This window comes from Diadema antillarum, unplaced genomic scaffold (genome assembly GCF_040938485.1).
Source record: "Diadema antillarum isolate AM-2024a unplaced genomic scaffold, OU_Dant_1.0 seq00000222_RagTag, whole genome shotgun sequence".
NCBI lineage: Eukaryota > Metazoa > Echinodermata > Echinoidea > Diadematoida > Diadematidae > Diadema > Diadema antillarum.
Genome location: NW_027271276.1, coordinates 616,144 through 641,265, shown reverse-complemented (window position 1 = coordinate 641,265; position 25,122 = coordinate 616,144). Strand labels below are relative to the sequence as shown.

Below are 25,122 nucleotides of genomic sequence, written 5' to 3'. Positions count from 1 at the left end.
TTCTAGCCAGAAATTCAGCTCTGATTGTCCAGCAGAAATGTGATTTGGTGACGAGGACCAAGATATGTAAACAATTAGTGAGACGGTATGCTTGGGATCTCAGTGTCAAAGTCAGGTTATAGGTCAAAGGTGACTAAGAATGTCATTTTTTAGCCTAACTTTAACCAATCGATATGTGAAATGGTATTAGATGGGTGAAAATGAATTGAGAAACATTTTCTTCCTTCATGGGGGGTAGAAGGTAAATCCTCATTGTCACTCATCTAGATCTAATAGTGATAGTTTAAGTTATATTTGTGTTTGAATTCAGTGCATTTTTGTGTAATAATGTATTATTTGATAATGTTTGTAACTATTTTAATATTGATATAGCTGATTCTGGCTGCATGCACTGGTCGGGGAGGAAGGTCTCGAGCCTCGGTGATTAAGTTTGCCTTTTCCTCCCCTGGCAACCAGCAGCATGCACCTGGGATCACCACAATTTTTATATCATGTAATACGATTTTCTGTTTGTATTTTATGTCCGCTTGTATTGTACATGTATGTTGAATTGCCGAATAAATCATAATAATAATAATAATAATAATAATAATAATAATAATAATAATAATAATAATACTTGTGATGGAACATACTGACTACATGAGAAGGCACAACCAGTTGCGTTGCTCTTGTTTGGTTGTGTCTTACTGAATCATTTTCACCCTTTAGGATGGAAACGAAAGTTTCGTGACATATCTCAGTTGTTCAAGTTTTGTTTTGTTGTTGTTTTTTTGCCCCTTGATGAAAGTGTTCCAAGAGCTCCTGATAAATTCACAATTGTTGATCCACGTCCTCCTCAAATTTGCCTGGGAGAAGTGTTTGATGAATATGGTGCCGCGATGAAGCGATGCCGACGGATGGATGACGGGTGAGGTGGTCGACCAGAATGATACATCATTACGAGCGTTGTCTGCTCTCGCGGCTGACCTCCATGACTTCCATGTCGCTCCAGAAATGTGCTAATTGGCCGAGAGCTCACTTAAGATATCTGGCAAGGTTGTCTCTCTAGCCACATTCACACACAGGAGTTATCGGTTTTTGTATTTCAATGCGAAAATCGACTTTATTTACCACCGTTCACACACATGGTAAGAAAATATAACCGGGCTGCAAATGAAGCATTTTTTAAATCACTAGATTGCACATTCCTAAACGATGGCTGGAGCATGACCTAGGGTATCACAGTGTGGCGAGTCACGTTATGAAATTAAGAATATTTTGGATTTTTCAAACATTCTTCACACATGCCACCAGAGCAAATTACTGTAAAAGTGGAAATTTTTGCGGTATTGAAATTTACACGCATTTCGCGCAACCAGAAGCTAACACGAAAATAAAAGCATAGGAATATTTTGGCATGCCATATTTTTCAACAGTTATGTCTTGATTCTGCAGAATTAAAAATACATAAGTGAGCGTGAAAAATTGCTCATGCGAAAATATCTGATTTGACAGTATGAGAATTAAAAGAAAATCAACTTGGCTGATTTTCACATCACGGTAGTTTAATGACAGTTTTGTGTCCACACACAAGAATTGAAGGTTTTCGCATAACACTGCAAAAAGAAGAAAATTGATTCTCAACTAACCATTCATTAAAAGTGTGTGTGAACGTGATGGTTGTCTATCTGAAAAATGAGAGAGGAGAAAACAACAACCTCTTCAAGACATCCTCGTGTCTGAAATAATGATTAGACAATATTTATGGGACCAGATTCTTGCTCTGACGAAATTCCATGTTCCACCTGTGTGGGAAGGAATGCAAGAGGGTAGTCTTATGTTTGCGGCCATTCACGATAAAGGGGGTAGTCAGGCCTGGGGCTCAGTCTTTCTAGTTTCTCTGTCTGCAGTCTAATAGGTCATGTGATATCGAGGTCATGTGATGAGCGGCTCTTTCTCTGACCTCTTCCTCGGCTTCGAGGAACATTCACCGCGGAGAATGTCTCGGCAACAATGTGGCAGGGGCGCTGCTCGGCAGTGCAGTGACGGCGTATCTGCCTCTTGTGGAGTGGAGTTGTTGAAGAGCAGTTCCCCAAAGGGCTGTAAATTTTACCCCTCTGCTAGGGACCTTTCACGTTTTCTATTCTGCCGCTTTTCTTTGCGATCTCTCGCGGGCCGCCGGTTGACGCACAAAGGGGTGAAAGCTTACACCGTCTTTTCTTTCTTTGCGCCCCTTGGTTATGCCGGCTTTTTGGTTCTCTTTAGCTTTGCAGTGTGACAAGTGGCATTTTGTTTATAGATCTTTGAACTTGAAAGAATCCCGCATCATTGAACATTTGTCTGTCTCTTTCAAGTCATTCTCCGCGATTCAAGTTTTCGCCCCACGGCTCTGGAAGTCTTGTTTCTGTTCTCTCTCTCTCTTCAAACAACATGTTCATTGATGTGCAGGAGTGTCATGAAATCGTGTCCCAGGTGTTTTAAAGAATTTCTCGATATCATTTATTTTGACAGAATTTACAAGAGGCTTTTATCAGGAGAGTAAGAGAGAGATATATCCCTCTACAGATTTTTTTCCTTTTTTAACAATATTCTTAAAGTTGAGACATGTTAGCTCCTGCTGTTTAGACCAAAAGCACTCAAATATGTTCAGGAATCATGTTTGTATTCTGCTCCTAGCAACTGCCAAATGTCTGCATTTTGAACACTATTTTGCGGATGTCAGGTTTTAGATTTACTTCTTTATGAATGCACTGTAAAGCCAGAAATTTTTGCGTGCATTTAATTTTTGTGAATTTTGGGAAGAGCCAAGATTCATGAAATCAAAATGCACTGGAAAGTTCTTGTCTGAACCATGTAGTGCATGCCAGTGACATTTTACAAAAATGTTGTGCCCCCAAAAAGGCTGTCAGCTCCAATTTGCAAAATTTTCATGCCTCAAATAATTTTGGTTTTACAGTATGCCAGATGATAAAGCTTCATGAGTACATGACTGCCTCAGTCTGTATCGAGAATTGTCAGTCCATGCCTTTGAACTTTGTCAGTGCATTGACGGGAGCTTTCAAATCTATTCCGGAAACGACATTTGGGCAGTAGCTATGCAGACCTTGTTAGTCATGATGATGGCAGGGATCAGTGCCACGTGCTGGCAAGCAACAGACGTAGTGGAGCGTTCCTTCAAATTCCGGTAGCATCAGCTTTTGAGAATATCAAAAAAAAAAATCAAAATACTGTAAAACATAATATATTCGCGGCATGAATTTTTCCCGAATTGGAGCCGACGGCCTTTTTTGCGGCATGAAATTTTCGCGAACTGCCACTGGCATTCAATGCATATAGTGTAGACAAGAACTTTCGCGTGCATTTTAATTTCGCGAATCTTGGCGCTCGCGAAATTCGCAAAATTAAAATGCACGTGAACATTCCTCGTTTTACAGTAGTGGAATTCACACTGATGAGCAGGATACACATCGTGAGATTTTGCCTGTGTGGACAATACAGTGGATTCCCATTATAACGACGTCCGTGGGACCGGCAGTTTTCGTTCGTTATATCGAAATTTTGTTGTAAGCCAACAAATAAGCAATAAGAATACATAGAGTGAATAATGTTGCAACCCGAACTTTTACTTTGTTGTAACAGGAATTTTGTTATAACTGTGTTCGTTATGACAGGAGTGTACTGTAATCCCACTATCAAAGATAGTGCAATCAGCATCGTGATCCAAGTCCCAAGAATTTGAGAAATTTGAGAAATTGCGATAATTTGAGAAATCACAGTAATTTGAAAAATAGTACAATAATTTGAAATCTGGCATGTGTGTGAATGCCGGAGCAAAAAATCTTGAGATTTTCTGTCCCGTCAATGGAGCTGCGCAGTGACAGGGCCTCCCAATCGACTCACGACAGAGTTGATAAACGCATCAACTCAAGAAACAACTCGAGATCCAAAAACTCATTTTGATAGTGGATATTGATATGTGTTTCAAACATGGGAAAGTCGATAAACGCAGCCTATGATCGTCTTATTATGACTACACATGTCTCATAGCAATAATAGATACACAATAATAGTGGTGTTTTTCATGAAGAAACAACACAGACTGGATTTCATGGTTGGTATGTCTTTATCTACCTTTCAAAGGTGGTTAGCATGTCCTGCTATAGCTGATCATCATTGTGGAGAGAAAAAAGAATTTGCTTTGGCAACTTTAAGAATCCTGTACACACACATATATTAGTGTATATATATATATATATATATATATATATATTTATTTATTTATTCATCTATTTATATTTATCACATATATTAGTGACTTTTTGAAAATTCGATATTTTTGAACATGATGCAAAAACCAGTAATTCTTGTGTGTAGACACAAAAAATTGGTAACTCTCATGATATGCATCACAATGAAAAAAAAAAAATCTGTCCAGCATAATCTATTATATATTTTTTGGTCCAGTGCACTCCCATTATAAGACATCCACGGGATCAGCCGTTTTCTTTCATTGTGTCAAAATTTTGTTGAAGCTGAGCCGTAAATTATGTAAAGATATATAGGTGGTAATTTGGGGACCTGAACTTTTGCTGCGTTGTAATGAAAATTTCGTTATAACAGTATTTGTTATAATGGGAGTTTACTGTATGTGTCAATGGGCCTCCTGATTGTATCATATTTATCATATTTTCACAAGATTTGTCTGTGTGACATTTATCATGGTAACTATATGATAATGTCAAGTTGGCTGACAGTCTGTCTATAGTGACCACCTGTCTTTAAAGACCAGCTCTTCTGTGGTGTTTCCTTTGAATGGACAATATTTGATTAGCCTACAAAGGCAGGTTACTAGTATTACATCACATTGACAAGGTCCTTTAAAGTATGTTTTATTCAGTGAAAAGGAGAACAATTTCTGTTGTAAAGATGTTTTTATTCAAAGTAATCTGATAAAATGAGTCAAATTGCACATTCTTGGCCTACATCTGTAGCAGAAAATGGTCGTGCATCAAAAATAGTTTCTTGATGCTTTAATGAGAGTCTAATATCAAGCGCAGGGCACATTATACAATGCCATCTACTGTCTTATGAGCAGAACAAATAAAAATGTCTGCTGGCTTGAAGATGAGTGTTTTCTGACTTTCATCGCCCAAGAAAAAAGACACAAAAAAGCAAAATAAAAAAGGAAATTAGATACAGAAAGGGAGGAATGTGTGCTCTCAAGTGTCAGTACGTTGTAACCAGACCTTTGTGCAATCTGATCGTACCACTCCTGAACGTGCTTACATGTCTAGAAGTTTGCACGAAGGGCTACATGGAATCTTGTGTTTCATACTTCTTCACGATCATGACTGATTTAGCAGTGCACTTAAATGGTCAGAATTTGCCAGAGATAACTTCTGTACACTTTATTGTTAGATGGAAAAGAGAGCATTAGTATCTTAAAAAGATGAGGTGTGTACAAGTGCATGTTGTATGCAGAAAATAGTGAACCATGTGAGTTTTGACATTAGACAAGTCAGTCACCATAAGCATTATGTTTGCCAAGACTTCTCATTAGTTCTTATGCAATGTATATTTCTAGTCCGAGGTGTTTTTCCATGCCGTTTGGCTTCCTTGATATTTTGTCAGATGCTATTACTAAAGTTGAGTCTCACTGTTCATATTGCTGTGTAACATACCCGAATTGCTGAATATATACATTGTAGCAAGCTGTCATTGCTGAGCACATGAAGAACAATATCACGCTGAACTCCTGGATACTATTAACTATTAAACTTGCTGTGATCATATATTTCCCCTGAAATCGACATTTGAATGGGATTTATGAGAAATTTAATCAATTTAATCAGTATAATTTGCTTATAATGACTTGACACTTTAAACTTTTTCTTGCTCTCTCTTTGTCAATGTCCGACAGGACAAATAGGCACCACACATGCATTTCTTCTTTCCCCCTCATGTTCCCATGCTCTCTTTGTAAATACCCCCCCCCCCCCCAACTCCTATCAAGTATCATTTAAACTATTTGCAAGCATATAGATTGTGTGCACGGGGGTTGCAACGATTTTCAAGCTTTAAGCTTATGTTGCAATTCCTTTGCGTGTTCGTTACCTTGAATAATGTAGCTCTCTTAGTGGAGTTGTATACTATCCTGTAACTGCTTCTTATCAATGTATACTTATTGTATATATTCTGTCTTGGCTATATGAGATGTACTTGCATACATTTGTATGCATTCCTATTTTGTGAACACGCATGAAATCTTGAATAAATAAAAATATATATATATATGTTTGATTGTATAAAAATGACCATTGCATCTGGCAACATCTTGATCTGCATACAGAGAGTGTTTACCTGGAGTAAGTTCTAACTTTGATCCATAGTTATGAGCTGTTGTATGCATAGAATATTAAGCCTTCTGGAATCTTTTTTTTTGTCCCACATTTTGTACTCAATAGAGCAGCATAAATCTTAACAATGAAAATATTTGGGAAAGTCACAAATATTGTACAATCAAAACTCTTGTCGGCGAAATTATAAACAAATGCAGTTCACTGAAATTGGCCCTGTGCAAAACAAAACAAAGCAAAACAAAAAATCACGCAAGCAGAGATGCACTTTTACAGTGGCATTTGTATTGCTCCACAATGTATTTGTGTTTGCACAAAAGCTGATGAGAACAAAACAGATTTTGTTCAGTGAACACCCAAAATGTTTGGGACTTCCCCCATCTAAACTTCTCTTCTTCATCTCCATCTCTACCAGGTGAATATATATCTTCCATTGTTTAATCTGACAGTCATTGATGCAATTGAGTTAACCTGTGTTTCTCATATTGTTCGTTCACAAAATGATTCAACTTTAACATTGTTTCCCCCTTTTCTCCTCCAAATACTCCTCCTTCGCCATGATACCTGCAGTTCGAAGGGTGCAATAAGGCGTTTTCTCGCCTAGAGAACCTGAAGATCCACCTGCGATCACACACGGGCGAGAAGCCGTACCTCTGTCAACATCCGGGATGCACCAAGGCATTCAGCAATTCGTCTGACCGGGCAAAGCACCAGAGGACACACTTAGACACGGTAAGAGAGGTAGATGGGTGAGAGAAATTGATCAATGGAAATGAGGTAGCTATACAGACAGATGGGTAGAGAGGTAGATATAGATTAGATAGAGACACATAGGTAGATTGGTGGAGAGATAGAGAAATATATTTTTACACAAAGAGAAATCTATGTATAAACATATGCATTGGTATGAACATTAAAATATTATATATAAATAAACATATTTGTATATATATATGTATTTTATATGTATGTATATATGTATTTTATGCCCTAAGGACCCTTGTCTTGCGTCACGGCCCCTATATTTATATATATGTATATATATTTATATATAATCATGATCATTTGTTTAATTATGGTCGTGTAATGAGAAGAGAAAGAGCTAATGACTGTCATAAAAATGACAGGAGAAATAAAGTAGGGGCATTTACATTACCAAAAAAACAACAACAACAAAAAAAACATGAGTTTCTGGATGTACCATTCACACTGCTAAAAAAAAAAAAAAAAAATCTCTGGTGTTTTGGGCAGGAAATGCACATTTGTGAATATTCAGGATATTCAGGTTTTGGGCAGGTAGTTGGCATATGCAACTTGCTGCTGTCTCTTTAGTGTAGACAGGCAGGTAAGAGATTCCCCTTGCAAAGGGTAGTATAGATGTCATGTGACCAAATACTGGAAGAAAACTGGCCAGTCCTGGAGTGAGCATTGAAGGCATAATTTACCATTTGCAGATGAAACAAAAACCCAGCATTAGTGCTTCAAAATAGTTCTAGAATGTGAGTTAGGGATAGAGACAACCAATGTGAAAATTTGAACCAGTATAATTGATGTTAAGTAATGTTAAATATACAAAATGTGAACATTAGTTATAATGAAAATGTTTCTAGACTAAACCGTCTACAGTTATGGTTTGACGAGCAAAATAGTGATATCTCCTAATATTTTAGGCTTTATTGCAAATATTTTATATGGTAGGATGTTTTGTGATACAACTGACCTGCACATATGCATCAAAAGTTATATCTTGAACATTTTTAAAATCACTGCTCCCCAAGGATAAACAGGACCTTTAATTGACATTTGCTAAAATCAGAAATGGAATTGTGGAGTTTCAAAGAGATTCTCTTCTTAGGAGGTTTGTTTGTATGTTTTTATTCCAGTTTATCGCTCATATACTGATTGTTGCCTAGCAACTTCTAACAAACTACTGGAATGTGCAAAAGACTGTGTGTTTTTTTTTCCAGTGGCTGTGTAAAAGCCCCTAGAGAGATGGCAAAAACAAGCAGAGAAGAGAGAAAGAGTAAAACAGAGAGAGAGAGAAAAAAGTTGAGTCTTCAAAACTGGGAAATTCCCTTGTAGAGAGAAATGAGCCGTCCCAACCAGGTGTTATATGTCAGACTATTATTCCTCCAAAGCCAAAAATTCTTGCTTTATGATTTGCTTGAATTGGTTATTGCAGCAACCTTGGTTTCCTTTATTCCTCTCTTACATCATTGTTTTGCCTTACAATGGGCAGCACGCATGATTCCTTTTTTTTAACCCTGGAAATATGATCAGAATGAAAGTATTGGGGAATTTGGAGATTTTAATGATGAAACAAAGTGGAATCCAGACAAATGAATCGAAGAATTGAATGGTAGGATGCACATCACGGCTCATTGGGTATGAAATCTCATCTTGACGTAAATTTGTCTACGTAGGAAATACGCTTAAGAAGCCAGGTGCGTTGCCTGTTAGCAGACAAACAAACAGAAATAAAAAGAACAAATCAAGCACAAAAACAAATACCAGTAAACATGTTAATGAATAGACTATATAATATATAGATTATGTAATGTACTGTATTACAATGCAAGTATATGGATATTTCTTTTCGGGCAGCCTAGTAACAAACCATGTCATTTACCTGCTCTCTCCAATTATCCTTTAAAGGGAGGAATGCACTTTATAGTTGTTCAGGTAGAGCAAGCCTCTAGCAAGCTTTAGACTAGTCCTGACTATACTTGGGCAGGTGTCCATGGAAAATGCATGTTACGGCAAAATTAGCTTGTCCTCGACAGGTTAAGGGCAATTTCTGTGAGAAAAGCATATAGAATGTAAACACACCCAAAAAAAAAAACAGTCTAAAGCCTAGAAAGTATTTTCATTAATGTAATTCTCTATATTGCGTATAGCCGATATCAAGGGATATCACCTCGCAATACCGATATGTGATCGATCGCTTTTGGGATGTATTAAAAAGTCTGAAATCCTTGTAAATCAGTAGACTTCTACAAAGGTGAAGCAATGGTCTCGGGAAAGCACATTGAGATATTCAGCTTTTTCGTTTCTAAGGAACATATTTCGCTCTTAGTTTCTGCATAAAGTTTGACTACGACTTGAAACTCAATTGTTTGAATATGTCAGAAAACCAGGCAGTCTATTCCACAGACATCAGAAGGGTATATGATGATACCTCCCCCCCCCCCCATGACGCCAATACACATGTACTCTGCGTGTGAATTTCGACACATAACTGCCACCAACCATTAAGCTAAGGCATTGCACCTGTTAGCTTTATGATATTATAAATCCCTTCTTTCATTAAGACAGAATATCCCTGTAAACCATCTATAGAGGAATAAAATGCATAGTCTGTATATCTATGAATATATGCTTACAATACTCATGAATAGGTAGCATGTTGTGTATTCATTACAGAAGGCACCTAGCTCAAAGGCTGATTTGGGTGACGAGATTTTTCTCTGACTGTCATGGCCAGGTCTCTTGTGTGAGCTAAAGCTGAGAATCTATCATAGGGGATCATATGACTAGAGTTCAGATTTATCCCAGCCCGCCCTTTTCTCTTGTATCTTTTATATGTGTGAATAGTTTGAATGATTTGACACAATGAATCCCATAAAGATTTATGACTGCTGACAGTTTTCGGCCTTTTTTTTTCAAGCAAAGAATTATAGAGGGTGAAGGAGGTGCAACAATTCACAAGTTTGTAATTGGTATCTCTCTCTCTCTCCCCATTCTTTAGGGGGGGGGGGGGGGAGGGGCACTAGGGGTAAAAGGACCACTATAAAGGGATTGCTGTATTTACCAAAAATTGGCCAGACTGTCCCAAACTTGCTTTTCTGATCAGTGGAGTATTGGTCCAAAGTTTAGGAACTTGTCTCACCTCATCAAAAAGTTGTGACATGGAAAGTAAAGTTTTGCGCCTCAAACATTATGGCTTAATTCTAGAGAGTGAAAAGTAGAGGCTCAATCCAAATTAGACCTAAAATGAAAAAGTGTTATGAAATTCAGATTTTCCCATGTTTTAAAAATCAATGATATTAATCACAACTACACACTCAAACTGGAATAGGGATGATGATATACATGTAATTACCAAACAAATATCCCATGGCACTGCACTCAGACCGACACTAAATTTCAGATTTTGACATGAAATCAGTAGTGATAAGATGGACCATTTGCTATCAAATTGTTGTAGCCTTGTGATAATGTGACAACAATAACTTTTGGTGATGATAATAGCTGATACTTTCATTGCACCTTTTCCGCTGGATACAAGGCACTATGAGATGACTTCCCTGGTTGCCATACGAGACCGTTCAAATTGCCAGGCAGTGACAGTACTAGTTCAGTGCATATATAGGGATATCAGAATAAGTAGATCTTCAGATTTTGTTTGAAGTGATCCAGTATTGGTGATGATTTCAGTATACATGCCAGAAAATTTTACAATAAGGGCACTCTTCTAGCAGTGCCTAACTAATTATTTGAATATATTTCTTTAAACATATTTTCTTTAATAACAGATCACTGCAGGTACTCCGCTATGAGATTGGTGTGTACAAACATGGTCAGAAGGCAAATTTTGGTGACCTGGCACCCATTTTTTACCTTTTTTTTTGCTGAAGAGTGCTGTGACACTTAAATCCCAAAAGAGATTTATGTTTGGCTGTTCGCTGTTCGCTTTCCAGAAAGGGGATTATGAGTATGTCAGATCAAAAGCGATGATTTTGTACTTGTGAAACTGACCTTGAAAATATATGGCTGGGTGATGAATAGGACTAGCAGATGCATTTTTCGGGGTAACAGTTGCAACACCCCCTTAGAGCTGATATCACTTCGTAAAATATAATTGACTGACAGTCAATAAGAGACTTAACCTCTGTTGAAGATAACCGGATAATGTTTGGTGTCGCATGTCGCGTTCTCCGTGACAAAACTTGTGTTGTCCCGCTACGTGAAACACTCCCGGGGCCAGCGGAGCTTTTACGTGTGATCTAGATTTTCATTTAGCGCAAACAGACCGAGCAGTGAATGTGCCTTAAAAAAAAAGGATCAAAGAAAGCGAAAACGACAGATAACGATCGAGACTCGAGGCTTGTTGTTCCCTTTGTTTAGTATTTATATCTTTTTTATTCAAAGGGAGAAGAAAAAATATATCAATATGATAATGATGCGTTTGGACTTACTTGCGGATGACGAAATTTAATGAAGAGCAGAGTGTATTGAGAGAGAGGGAGGGGAAAATATTCAGCTGAATTTCTTTCTTGTGTGAAATGTTGACATTTTGCACGCACCATAGACTTGGTAAAAGACCTAATAAGGTGTAATAAAGTGTAATTGTAGCTTGGGCAAATACAGACATCTCTGTAGATCCATCGTGACTTGGCAAAGACACTTTTCCATCACAGAACCCGAGGGATGGTGGCAATGCGGCACGTTCGATATTCTCTGTCAAACAGGTGACAATGGCCGCTTTGGACCGCTGCCCTCACGATTGCCCGCCATCGCTACATTTAACTTCTTCATTGACGAGAGTTTTTCGCATTACACTTTTGTCAGTGACTTCTCAACCCATCCCCCCCCCCCCATGAAAAGAGAAAAAAGAAAGAAAAAGAATGACCTGTCCTGATTTAGGTATTACAGAATGAGGTCAAATAGCTATCTTCCTTTGTGAGTAGTTGACGTTTTCCAAAGGCCGTCCTTCAAATTTCCTGAAATGCACAAAGAAAGTCAGCTCTGATTTTACTTCTCTCATTTTCTGCCATTAATTCCTCAACCATATGAGATTTTATCCTTGTATGTGTGCTTGTATATTTAACTTATATCTTTTCATAGGAGATAAGGATTTAGAAAACTGAACCCTGCTCTTAATTAAGACTAGAAATTAAGTAATGTAAAACCAGAATTATTCGTGAATATGGAGCCAATTGCCTGTATGGCAGCTGTAGATGTTCACAAGTTGTCACTGGCATTCAATGCATATATAAAAATTTTGAAGAAAACTTTTGCATGCATCTTAATTTTAATCTTTTATTATTGAAATTCATGGGTCTCTGCAAGTTACATCAATTTTCGGGTTAAACCATTTGTATGGAAAATATGCAAGAGTGTAGAAGAATATATATATATTTTTTGTGCAGTATTGCCGTTGATATTAACACATCGCAATGTATAATCTTTTGCGGTTCTGTAAAAGTGGAGCAGAATGAATATGCTGCGGAAATGTGTTTGACCATATGACAGCAATATTAGAGCTCTCGGAACATGAATACCTTTTAAAAATCCAAGCAAGCACTGAATAGGTTAGGAATCAATCAAATGTTCAGTCAGAATGTTTTCCATTCTGAAATCGCTCAAAGGCAAAATGAGGTCGCCAAATCCTTTTCTTCGCGTGACTGTCTGACATTTCATTAATATCGCAGTCTAGTACAATGGCCTGGCCCGTGTGGTGACGAGTTCCGACCGAAAAACCATTCACAGTTGACTCTTGGAAGTGTGCTTAGTGTGGCGGCTGGAAGATGAGAAAATAGGCAAGAAGCAGACGAAGAAAAGGAGAACTGGTGTTTAACTGATCTCATTCTCTTAGACCGCGCTGTGAAGACTCCGTACAGAATGATTGATCATCGAACATTCGTCATCTCAAGTCTAAGTTTGATACACGTGAGGAAAAGGGGGATGGAACGCCACAGAAGGGGATGAGTACATAACTGTCTCTTTTGACAACAACAAAGAAACACACCCCAAACATGTCTCAAAGCCTTCTCACTCTCTATAAATACAAGATCTGTGACAGGGACTAAAAAGATTTAAAGGGACTGTACAGTACTGGTTGAGGTGAGGATTCAGCTTGTAACGTTTTGCGAGATATTTAAAAACCACTCTATGAAATGTTAAAGAGCATACAAATCTAAGGGGAATAAAACGTTTATTTGATGAAAATCGGTTTGAAATGACCGAGATATCAAAAAACAAGGTAAAACGAAGAGATTCTAATAAAAGTCGTGGCCTGTCAATTTTATTGGGATCGCTATTTGGATATCTCAGCCATTTCAAGGCCAATTTTCATCAAATAAACGTTAAATCATTCTTGAAATTACATGCTCTTTCATATTTCATAAGAGATTTCTCATTATCTCACCAAAAAATGCTATAAACCTGACATTAGGTCTCAACCAAAACTAAACGATCCCTTTAAGGGGAGGTGTGCTGTGTCTTGAAGTGATGGATGTCAAGGCATGCCGTAGTGATTGATTCGAAGTAATCAAACTCCTGCCACGTCTGAGCTATGTATGAATGAGATACAAAGAAAAAGTGGACAGGAAGGTCTATACGAGAAAACTGAACAAACATAACTGACAACTGAGTATATAACTGTCTCCTCCAAAATAAATGGTGAGACACCCCAACCCTGAGTGCCAAAAGTTTGTTAACTTTTTTGACATCACTATATATCCTACTGGTTCTCTTTGGATTAAAAAGTTCACAACAGTATCATCAACAGCAAGATAGAAACAACAGCAACAACTACATAAACAATGTAGAATACTATTGATGAGTTCACTGCAGCATTTAGCACACGTGATTTTTTTTTTTTTTTTGTATTCATGGTCTGTGGAAACCTTCATCAATATATCATTGCTAGCTTTATGCTTGAATGTGATTGAGCATAACCCTGAATTGATAGTGATGTATGATTTTATTTTTTTTTAATGAATTGACTGTACAATCAATTCATTTTCAAACATATTTAAATCCTGCTGCAATTTTTTTTTTTGACTGGTGGTAGCAACTGATACAACACATCGAGTGGACACTACTGCCACACCCTGGCCTGATTCAGCAGGTGGTCAGAACTTGACCTTTAGGACACTTCCTTTGGAATGTTATTTCTGCTTGCCTCTTGCTTCTAGGTGATATTTATAGAACTCAAGACTTTGGTCAGAAACAAGGTAATGATAATTCAAAAGAGACTGGGGCACATTCCTGTATAATTTGACGGTATTTTTGCTCACAGTTGCTATCTTTTGCTACTTCATTTTTTTTCCAAGTTTTTTTTTTATTATTATAGGCGCAGGGTTAAAATTCACGCTTATTCGTTGATTGGTGTGACAACAACAATATGAAGACAAATATTCATCAGTCTGTTTAGGTCACTGGTAACCATTGTGAAGCCCCACACCCCCTCCCGCCCCCCCCCCCCCCCCCCCCCCCCCACCAACTTCTTCATACAGAACATCTGTCGGCAAATTTTCCACCGCATTCTAGAACGATTTCACCCCAATAGAAGTCAATCTGTCCAAATCCACCACAGCTGGAGTTATCAATCCCAAATGGTGTGTGTATCACACAATTTTCTCCCAAATTGATACTATCACATGATAATATATTTTTTTTATGTCTCTCTCATGCAATTTTGGATTTTGATGGTTTCTGTGAAATGATGACAGATGTCCATATTGAGTAATATTGCAGAAATTGGCTGAATAAATCTCCAATAAGACTTTATCAGTTAAAAACAGAGAAGAAGAAAAAAAGAGGGTTTTAAGCCTGAAGCAAGTTTACCAGGAAGGGAAAGTCCAAATATTGTATTCACTCATAGACCTATAGATCTGTGTGTTTGTGTGTGTGTGTGTGTGTGCAGATACTGTAAAACAGAAATGTTTTGCGTGGATTTCGCAAGAGCCAAGATTTGCAAAATTAAAATGCATGCAAAAGTTCTCGTCTACACTTCATGGATCAAATGCCAGTGCAAATCACAAAAATTTCATGCCAGGGAAAAGGCCGTCAGCTCCAATTCATAAAAAATTAGAGTATGTTTCACGGGGAAACACAAACATGGGAAATAAAGGTGATATCGGTTCCAACCACCACAATCTCTGACTTCGCAAATTAAATGCAGTCATGGTAACACAGCAAAGGAAAATATACATTGGTAGTCAAACATCAAAAAAGTAATAAAAAGTCCAGATGAGTACACATGTGACCTACTTTCCTTGTAACTGTCTCTTCTTTTTCCAATAGCTTGTCCTTTTCATTTCAACATTAGTCATGCAACTGTACAGTAGGCCGCCGAGCCGTCAATGTCACTACAACAGACTCTTTTTCATCTTTTGTTGTCGACTGAGTGGTACGTGCCCATCTCCCTTGTTACTGACACCATTCTATTATCCCTGCGTAATCTCCACAACTAATTGTGACTGCACTTTTTCCTTTTATGTACATGATATTCCGTCACAGAAGAAAGAATATTATGCACAAAAGAATTTTAATACGTATGATAGCTTGGAGGGCGTGTAGATGGCGCTGGATCAGAGACAGACAGGATGGGGGGAAAAAAGGAGACCCAAACGAAAGTGGCGAAATAAAATTTGTATACTATTGTCACGTGGCCATAGATGTATCGGATCTCATCCGTGAGTCTTGGCAAATATTTGCACGGCGCGTCGCATGCACGTCAGTGGAAGCCGCATAAAGGGGGACTCGTCGGGTAATTGAGTAGGCGTGGTCTGCACACGCCGCCCTCACCGTCTGCTGCTGACCTGGATCGATCGCTCCAAAAAATCAACCAAAAAAAAAGATCAAACTCAATGATAACGATGATAATAGGATGATGAACTTGAATTTTTAAGGTTTGCTGAGAAGCAGTTTCCGATTCCCATTTTGCAATCGTATCACTGACTCTTGATTATAAAATGCCTTACCGGTACTCTGTCGAAATAGCCTGTCTACTTGCTGAGTTTGTGAATTGTCCTTTAGTACCATCCAATACGTCCATAGCAAAAAGAAAAGTCTTTGTTAAAATACTGCAAATATGAAAGTTGTCCCTTACTCCTAATCAAGACAGTCTTCTGGCAGAGCTAATGTAGCTTGATTAGCCCTGACACTATACATATAGACTCTACAGTGACTTTCAGGCAAATCTACAGCAGTGATGCATGTCATGTGATGTTGCATTAATTGCACACTTGCTTACACAGGCACGCGTAGCATTATTCTGGGCATCGCATTCACATAAAACGAGCTGTGTTCTGAAAATGATGCCAGTATGAAACCTGTTTTTGAAGCTGGTCACTAATTTGGTCACAGTTTTGATGTATACAACATACCTCCATATGTCACTCCAAACATTCAAAAACCTAGACATTTGACGAAATTGGTAATATGTGTGTGCCAAACAGCTATGAAAGTGCATGATTGTGTTTTATAAAATGGGTTCAAGAATGTAGCCAATCGGAAGCGCTGAAATGAGTCACGTGTGCGTGCATGATTTCTTGCTATTGCACGGCCTTGCAAAATAGCGTAAAGTCACTGACGTCACAATGTTTACATTAGCAGTGCACACTCAATCAGTTGTTACAAGTGTGAAATCCATGCAAAACATTTCAAAACATACGCTTATACGTACAGTACTTATATGTGCGGGATTTCCGAGTGCGACGTGCATAAATGTAGTACTACATGTAGTGCTACATGTAGCTGACTGGTATTGACCCACAAAGGTGCATGAAAAATGCTGTTAGTTTTCGACCCATTTTATAAATCAAATAATACACAGGTTTGAGTTTCTGACGTTAGTGGAGATGTTGCTCACTCTCGGGTATTTACAATGTAGTGCAACATACACTCGGCTTCGCCTCGTGCATGTTTCACAATTGTAAATACCCTCGAGTGCGCTACATCTCCACAAACACACTCTCACCTGTGTATTATTTGTATAACAATAGACCAAAATGTAAATGATGTTCATCTCTCTTCCCTTTTCATCCAGAGACTTTTTATGACTACTTTGTTTGTGATTCCATTTTTTTTTTTTTTTGGGGGGGGGGGGATAAGATAATGTCAGCTAAGTGATTCTGTACGCTGTTCTTCATGAGGGCTCATGATACTGATGGAGGATGACCATATCCTTTACCCAATAGGACACGTTCATGTGACTGTATTTGTGGATTAAGTAGAACACATCAGTGAAAGTTTGAGGAAATCAGACAACCTGTCCAATAGTTCGGAATTTTTCAAGTTTCAGTGTCGTCATACAGTTTTTTTACATCACTGCAGGACTACAATATAGAGAAAATATTACTAATTCGACATATTTTCATATTACAAGCAAAAATAAAAGAGCCTATAACTTATTACCTATTTCAGAAAGCAGGGGGGAACAACATTACCCTGAATATGTGTCAGTAACAAGTCAAGGGAAAGTGTACGGTACTTTCATTAACCCATTGAGGAAGAGTCCCGAGTATACTTGGACAGGGGTCTATGGGAAATGCGTGTTGTAGCAAAATCAGTCCATCCTCAATGGGTTAAAAATAAAATTTTATGAAATTCTCATATATTTTTGCTGTATTCTTGTCCAGCAGTGATGTAACAAACTGTTGTAGTCTTCTCATCCAGCGATGGCGACACTGAAACTTCAAAAATTCATAATGTCTGAATGGATTGTCAAATTTTCCTCAAACTTCCCTGATGTGACTACTGATATTACTGCACTCACACAATTCAGACATTATGTAGGTGAACTCTTCCTTTAAAGGGATCGTATAGTTTTGGTTGAGACCTAATTTCAGATTTCTAAAATTTTTTGGTGAGATAATGAGAAACCTCGTATGAAATATGAAAGAACATGTAATTCCATGAGGAATTCAACATTTTTTTGATGAAAGTTGGGTTTTGAAATGGCTGAGATGTACAAAACAGAGCGATTCTGATAGAGTATGGGACCCGCCTTTTATTACGATCGCTCTGTTTTACTTCATTTTTGGATGTTTCAGTCATTCAAAACGCGATTTTCATCAAATAAATTTTGAATTCCTCCTAATATGGTATGCTCTGTACTATTTCATAAGTGTTTTCTTAGTATCTCGCAAAAAGTTAAAAGCCCAATTCTCATCTCCACCAATACTGTACCATCCCTTTAAGCTCATGCTCCTTTCACATGAATTGTGTTCCTAGTGCAATGTTTGTCGTTTAGTGTTGATGAAATAGCAATCATCACCATAGTATCAATTCTAACAATTCACAGAGACCAATTACAATGCTCTGATTATGATCTACACTGTTCAGTCAAGCGTGCAAGGTATACACCTTCAGGGGGAGTTTATCCCAAACATGTTTAGTGGATTCAATGTGCGCAGAAATATTAGTAGAACACGCCCACAACCTCATTGGAAATATGGACCATTAGATCAAACATGAATTTTAAAGTGCCTGTTGAATCCATGTTGCATCATCAGTGCGTAAGTTGCAATGTCACGGTAGTTATTAAATGTTATAAAGAAAATTTGAGGAGAATTCCACAAATTTAATTTGTGGTACTAAGTACACATTTCCTCAACTTGTTACTGGCACATCATATGTTTAGGGTAGGGGGATTCGTGTGCTCTTTTGTTACACTAGAAAAGTGAAAATTTGTGGAAATCTTTTTGCATTTTTTTTTTTGCATTGTTGGACCATCATGCCATCATGAGCTGTTGTAGCTTTCTTATCCAGCAAATATGTCACAGTGGTTTAAACAAAACTGCAGTTTCACTGCTTTTTAGTGACTGATAAAATTTCTACCGATATGTTCTAATGCAGTAATTCACTATATAAATCTGCACACCAGTATATGTTTCGGGTAAATTCTCCTGCAGGTTTGCATTTCTGTCTTTAGAATCAGTTTGCTTTCAGATGTTGAAATAGTGTATTGATCAATTAGTCAAATGTGCAGTTTGTATCTAAGCTTTTAATCTCTTGCCCCCCTCGAGCTATTCACCACTCTCTTCAGTGACCTCTCAATTAAACATGGAGTTGCACATTCTATTTCTTACAAAGTAAAGAGTCTGTTTCCATACCCTGGGAGTAGGACTGGCTGTGTGTAGGCTGCTTACTTGGATAATACCAAGCTTGGACGGTTGCCCCTGGCAACAAGACTCTTTCATTGTGGGTTCTGTTCATTGCACTTTTAAAATTTCCCTCCTTTTTTTTTATAGCTGATAAGCTGGCTCCTATGGAGTGCCTTTGTGATTTAAAGGGGGGGGGGGGACTTTGCTCTTTTGGAAAGAGAATTAGCCCCATGAAATCCGGGATTAAATCAGAATTTTCCATTAAAGAGATGTGTGCTCTGAGTGAAAAGTGACAAAATTTAATCAGCAGTAAGCAGAAGGCTTTAGTATACTGTGTAAGTATTTTATCTAGTACTTTATTTTTATTGTTAACCATTTTTTTTAAAGAAAAGCTAGTGTTGCTCCTGTAAAATTCCTTCAAAATGTTTGTACATATAGGACCAGAGCAGGATTTTCTGTGAAAATGTTTTGTCAGATGTGACAAGTTTTGCTACTGCGGATGACATGAAGTTATGGTCATTGTAACTCTCATCCTATCACAACAGGGTTGAATGTCCAAACTAAAGTCCTATGCCCAAGTCAATTATGAACACTTCTTTATGTGAAGTAAAAAGAAATTGAGTTGTGTTTCTTTATTCTTCTTGACAGGAAGTTGGGAAAATTATTCTTGCGAGACTCATTAATCATCCCAAATCGACCAATAATTTATTTCACGTCCAAATAGAAATGCTCTAGATAAATAATCTGCCCTTCTATTCCGAACCTGAACAAAAGGGTACGCAAATCTTGTTTTGATTGGTTCTCCAGGAATAAAGTGATCGATTGGCAAGTGGCTTCTGTATTTGTTGATACTGTGAGGTAGTCTTGGTCTACCTCCTAAATTTGACTGTCAGCCCTTTCTCTTTACAATAAACATTCTAAAAATTGCACAAGTTCTTACTGACGTGACTCAGCCTCTAATCAGAGAGCAAAAACATCCGTCTGAGTCGCTAGTCCAATACGTCATAAATTCTAAACGTGGGTTCATGCCGATTGTTGTATTCATATGCAACATCTTTTCAGGAAATGTAAATCATCCCATGCACATTGTGCGTCATGACTTCATGTTCTTTGCCAATGTGATCAAAGTGAATATTGCCCCTATAAAAGTGGGCAAGGAAGAAGAGGGGGAAAAAAATAATGGAATGGGCAATAGAATAACATAGAGATTTATTTTTAGTTCGAGTCATGGAGCCCATAACCCAGATGTGAAATTGTCAATATCAATTATATCCTTTGTAGCCAATGATAAACTTTGTTTATATTTTACGATTCCTGTGATCGTGATATGAAGATCACAACTTTCCAGTGGACATGCAAAGGAGAAAAATTTTGAGGTTTTCCACGAGGGAAATATTTTGTATCATACAAAATCTCTCAGTTTTTCTCAACATGTTGTACCAGCTTGTTATTAAGATCATGCGGCATTGGTATATCTTTTCATGTAATTTCTAAAGGTTTCCTAGGTTCAGTGATATGTTTGATTGGAAAGAAAATCTGAAACAAATTTTGTTCATGGTAGTGCAGGCTTAAGGAGTGTTGGCACTATAGCAGAAGACTGGTCTGAGTACTACTTAAATTCAAATTGATGAAGTTCTTCTGTCGATTTGTTTTTTATTGCAACTGATTGACAAATCGCCCTGCACTAATATAAATGTCTACATGTAGAAATGATTTGAGGGCAAAAAAGAAAAAAAAATGTAATGGGCTTTATTTGTAATAATTGTTAATCACACATATTTCTGCGTATTCCAGATTGGAATAATTCTTCAAAAGGAAGAAGTAGTGAACAATTTTTTAAAAATAACATCTGCATCAAAAAATGACATGCAAAACTATAGTTCTGTTGCAATGCTACTGTCTGATACTACTCACTCAAATGCAGTCAAAGCTGCCTTAGCGGCTACCTGTCTATAGCGGCCACTGAAAAAAAACCCGAGAGAGAAAAGCCCTGTTAAAGACCCTGTGTATAGCGGCCACCTGTCTAATGTGGCCAGCGGCCACAAATTTTGTTTCACGCATTAGATTTTAACCTGTCTATAGCGGCTACAGACCCAATGGAACCATAGCCGAGCCGATAATGCAGCATGCTATCTGCTTTGTAGCCATGCCAGTCATTCATGGGCAACGTTCAGTGATCGCCACAGCATGCAGTCATAATAATGCACTAGTGTTGAGCTTTCTTCACGACTGTACACATGCTACTGTGCAACAATTTGATAAACGCCGGCATTGCTCTATGTATGAAACTTGCACGTGTGCATACATCCCTGCATATACACATGCGTGTACATTGAAATACTTATAGATGTATACAACGATGATACATGTACATGTAGGCAATGCACACAAAGTTGGATAACCTGCCTGTAGCCACTACCTGTCTATGACGGCCACTTTTTCGTCTCCCTTGGGTGGCCGCTATAGACAGGTTTGACTGTTCTAGGCATATTTCATGTCTGGTCTCATGTACAGTCTTGGAAGGTGGCCAAACTTCTGGATCATTCTTTTTTTTTTCTTACCGCTTTTCTGAACACAATGCAGACTTAAACTGCACAAGTATTGAAGGCATTGTGTAGCTCTAACACATTGAAGGCTTAAAAGATGGCACAGCACAGAGGGCACGATGCATTGTTCTCCATGTTTTCATAGACGCTTTTAAAAGGCACACTGGCTGAGTGACGCCACGCTAGAAACCTCCCCTCATCATTTCACAATAAATAAACATTGAACTTGAGACGGGAATTAAAGAGATTACTGATTGCGCACGGAGCGCGTGATTGCACTAAAATCTTATGTGCTTCCTAAGAAAGCAAACAAGAGTGAGAGGGAGAGAGAGAGAGAGAGAGAGACAGACAGACAGATAGAAATACATACAGGCAGACAGACATATTAAAAGATCAAGAAAGATGAGTTATGGTAAATGATAAACTGACAACCCTAATCCCCCCCCCCCCCATAATCATGCTGGCAGTGGTATGAGGAACTTAATGTTTCTCTGATCATAAGTTCTGTATTCAAAAGATGTAGTAAAAACCTATGTGCTTTTTTTTGGGGGGGGGGGATAGGGGCTTTAGGCCATGACCCTTTAATCTAGATATGTCTAACAATGTAATAAAAGAGTAATATAATCTAACAATGCTAATAGTCATGGCAATAATCAGTCATTATTGCATGACATTTCTTATGGATTCTTTGTTGGTGCTGTCTTCAAGGACTGTTGTTGGATCAAGAGGAGTTTTTCTTTCCTACCCTTTGAAACACTATCAATGAATAGTTGAAAATTATGATAAAAATTCACAGAAGAGGACTGCAGATATGTTGTTTATGGGATGTGATTGATTTTGAAAAATGAGGGTATAGATGATGACTTCTTTAACCTGTTGAGGACGAGTCCCAAGTATACTCGGGCAGGTGTCTATGGGAAGTGCATGTTGTAGCAAAATCAGTCCTTCCTCAAAAGATTAAGATGGATGCAACCTTTTATTCATGGAAGGGTGCAGGCAAGAATGCAAGATATCACGTCAATGGATAATGGGTCTATCTGAATTCCAGACCACACCCCTACCTCCAAGTTTGAGAAGTGGCAGAGGTATACAATGTAAAGCCAAGTATAAGACCCTGCTGAATATCACACCAACCTGATCTTGACACCGACTTTCCAATTTTGGTCCAGATGGAGGTTAAGTAGGAGGGTGGCAGCCCCCAATTTGTAGTAGCACTCCATCCATAGGGGAACATGATGAGAATCACAGATTCCTTGCTGCCTCCTGTCAAATTAATGTCTTCCACGTCTTAACCAGACGAGGTGGAGTCCAAAGTTTTGAGCATGGTTTAAAGGGATGGTATGTACAGTTATGGTGTAGATCGGGCTGCAGGTTTTCTTATGGAATATGAAAGAGCGTACAATTCTATTAGGAATTCAAAGTTTATCTGATGAAAATTGGTTTTGAAATCGCTGAGATATCCAGAAACAAAGGGGTGTTTAGTAAAAGTTTGGACCCAACTTTTATTAGGACCATTTCTTTTAGTTCATTTTTGGATATCTCAGCCATTTCAAAAATCGATTTTCATCAAACAAACTTTGATGAATACCTCTTAAAATTGCATGCTCTTTCAAATTCCATAAGTGATATCTAATCATCTCTAAAAAAAAAAGATTAAAATCTCGAATCCTCCATCTCAACCCAAACAATGGTCTGTGTAATGCTGCATGCCGGCTTCCAATCCATCATTCATATTATAAGACATCTACATGTATGGTAGTGATGATACCAGCTCTTGAATAAGGGCAACAGTTTTGTGTTTGGGTGCTGGTACTAACATTTGTGTATTTGGCTAAGTCTTGCCCCCCCCCCCCCCCTAACTCTCTCCCACTCGCTCTCTGTTTCTCTCTATCTCTCTTTTACTTTCTCCTCCATTGCCCACTTCTTAGGAGAGATAGAGGTGATTTAATGAAATAAATTTGTCACCATTAAAAATCTGATTCAATCCAGAAAGTTAAATTATGCGTACCGGGTATAACAGTTCCCTCTTGTGCCATTAAAGAGCAAGGTGGATGGGAGGGATCTCTAGAGCATGGGGGTATTAAAGGTCCTGTTTACCTTTGGAGCAGTGATTTTAAAAATGTTCAAGACATCACATTTGCTAGCTTTTCGGTTTATCTGAACAGCTTTGGTCAAAGTTTAAAAGAGGAAATTTTACAGTCATTTGCGAAGTGAAAAAATTAAGTGTGAATTGAATTGAATTTGCATCTCTGTATATTAGACATCAAATATTGTATTACTCCTAAAGGTTTTTTTTTTTGTGCATATTTTCCCATTAAATTTTGACAGTTTTGACTGATAAAGTTAGAAGAAAAAGTAACTTGCTAAACAGTGCGTAGAACGAAATGCACTGAAATATTCTTTTTCAAATGTAAATGCATGAGCACCCATTGAGTATTTGCTATAAATGCAATATTTTAATGATTTTATTTGAACAATTAAAAACACTAAAACTTTGGTCTTCACTAGTAGTTTTTGGGTGACTTTTCTACATCATGTTAAAGTGTACAGAATGACCTGCTTCAAAAGTTACCACAGAAGGGTGGAGAGATGGGTTGAAAACATCAAAAAAGGGCCTTAAAACTTTTGTTCTATTTCCTGCCATCACTTGCATTGTTGTTTTTTTTGTTTTCTGGTTTGGCATACTTCATATCTGTTCCAAAGATCACAAGATACCTTTATGGCATTTTTCATTCGCTCATGGGGTAGGTAACAGCTCGATCTATTCCCTCTGCTCCGTGGCTGTCAACGTCCATTTCAGCCACCAGCCAACGATCAACTTCTTATCAAATTCTGCCACTGGGATGGAGTTTTGTGGTAATCCATACACTGCAGATTGATGCCTTCAAATGATGACTTTTTGTTTTTATCGTTGGTTGCTTTAACTTACTGGCCCTCTCGTGTTGTTCTTTCTGCAGAAACCCTACGCCTGTCAAATACCGGGGTGCACCAAGCGGTACACGGACCCCAGCTCGCTGAGGAAGCACGTCAAAGCACATGCAGCCAAAGAGCAGCAGGCAAGAAAAAAGGTGAGTGTCTTTAATAACCGCACCTCGAAAACTGACGTGATCCCCATGTTTGAACTGGCTCTAATAAGAAAAAGAATAATCGATCAGACAAAAAATTAAAAGGTGGAACAAATTTGCAAGAAGATTAGAGGGTTTATGGAATTAAGGTACATGAAACACTGATGGTGATGATTAGGCCTACATAATTCTTTCTACTTAGATGAAGTGATAATGCCATTATCTAACCAATCTCTTGTTGACTTGCATGCATATCTTCAGTAGCTGTCCTTTGTTTAGATTAATGAAAGAAAACATACATATCTTTTGCACAAATTATTGAAGAATGATAATA

At 37.9% G+C, this 25,122-nt stretch overlaps 1 protein-coding gene across 1 annotated transcript in view; it reads left to right on the top strand.

Moving 5' to 3' along the window:
- Positions 1 to 25,122, top strand: part of LOC139729184 (zinc finger protein GLIS3-like) — a 155,453-nt gene that overhangs the window by 95,555 nt on the left and 34,776 nt on the right. The window contains exons 4-5 of the mRNA XM_071640116.1: positions 6,909 to 7,070; positions 24,681 to 24,791. Of these exons, the coding sequence (XP_071496217.1) occupies positions 6,909 to 7,070; positions 24,681 to 24,791 (273 nt within the window). The remainder of the gene's footprint in view (positions 1 to 6,908; positions 7,071 to 24,680; positions 24,792 to 25,122) is intronic.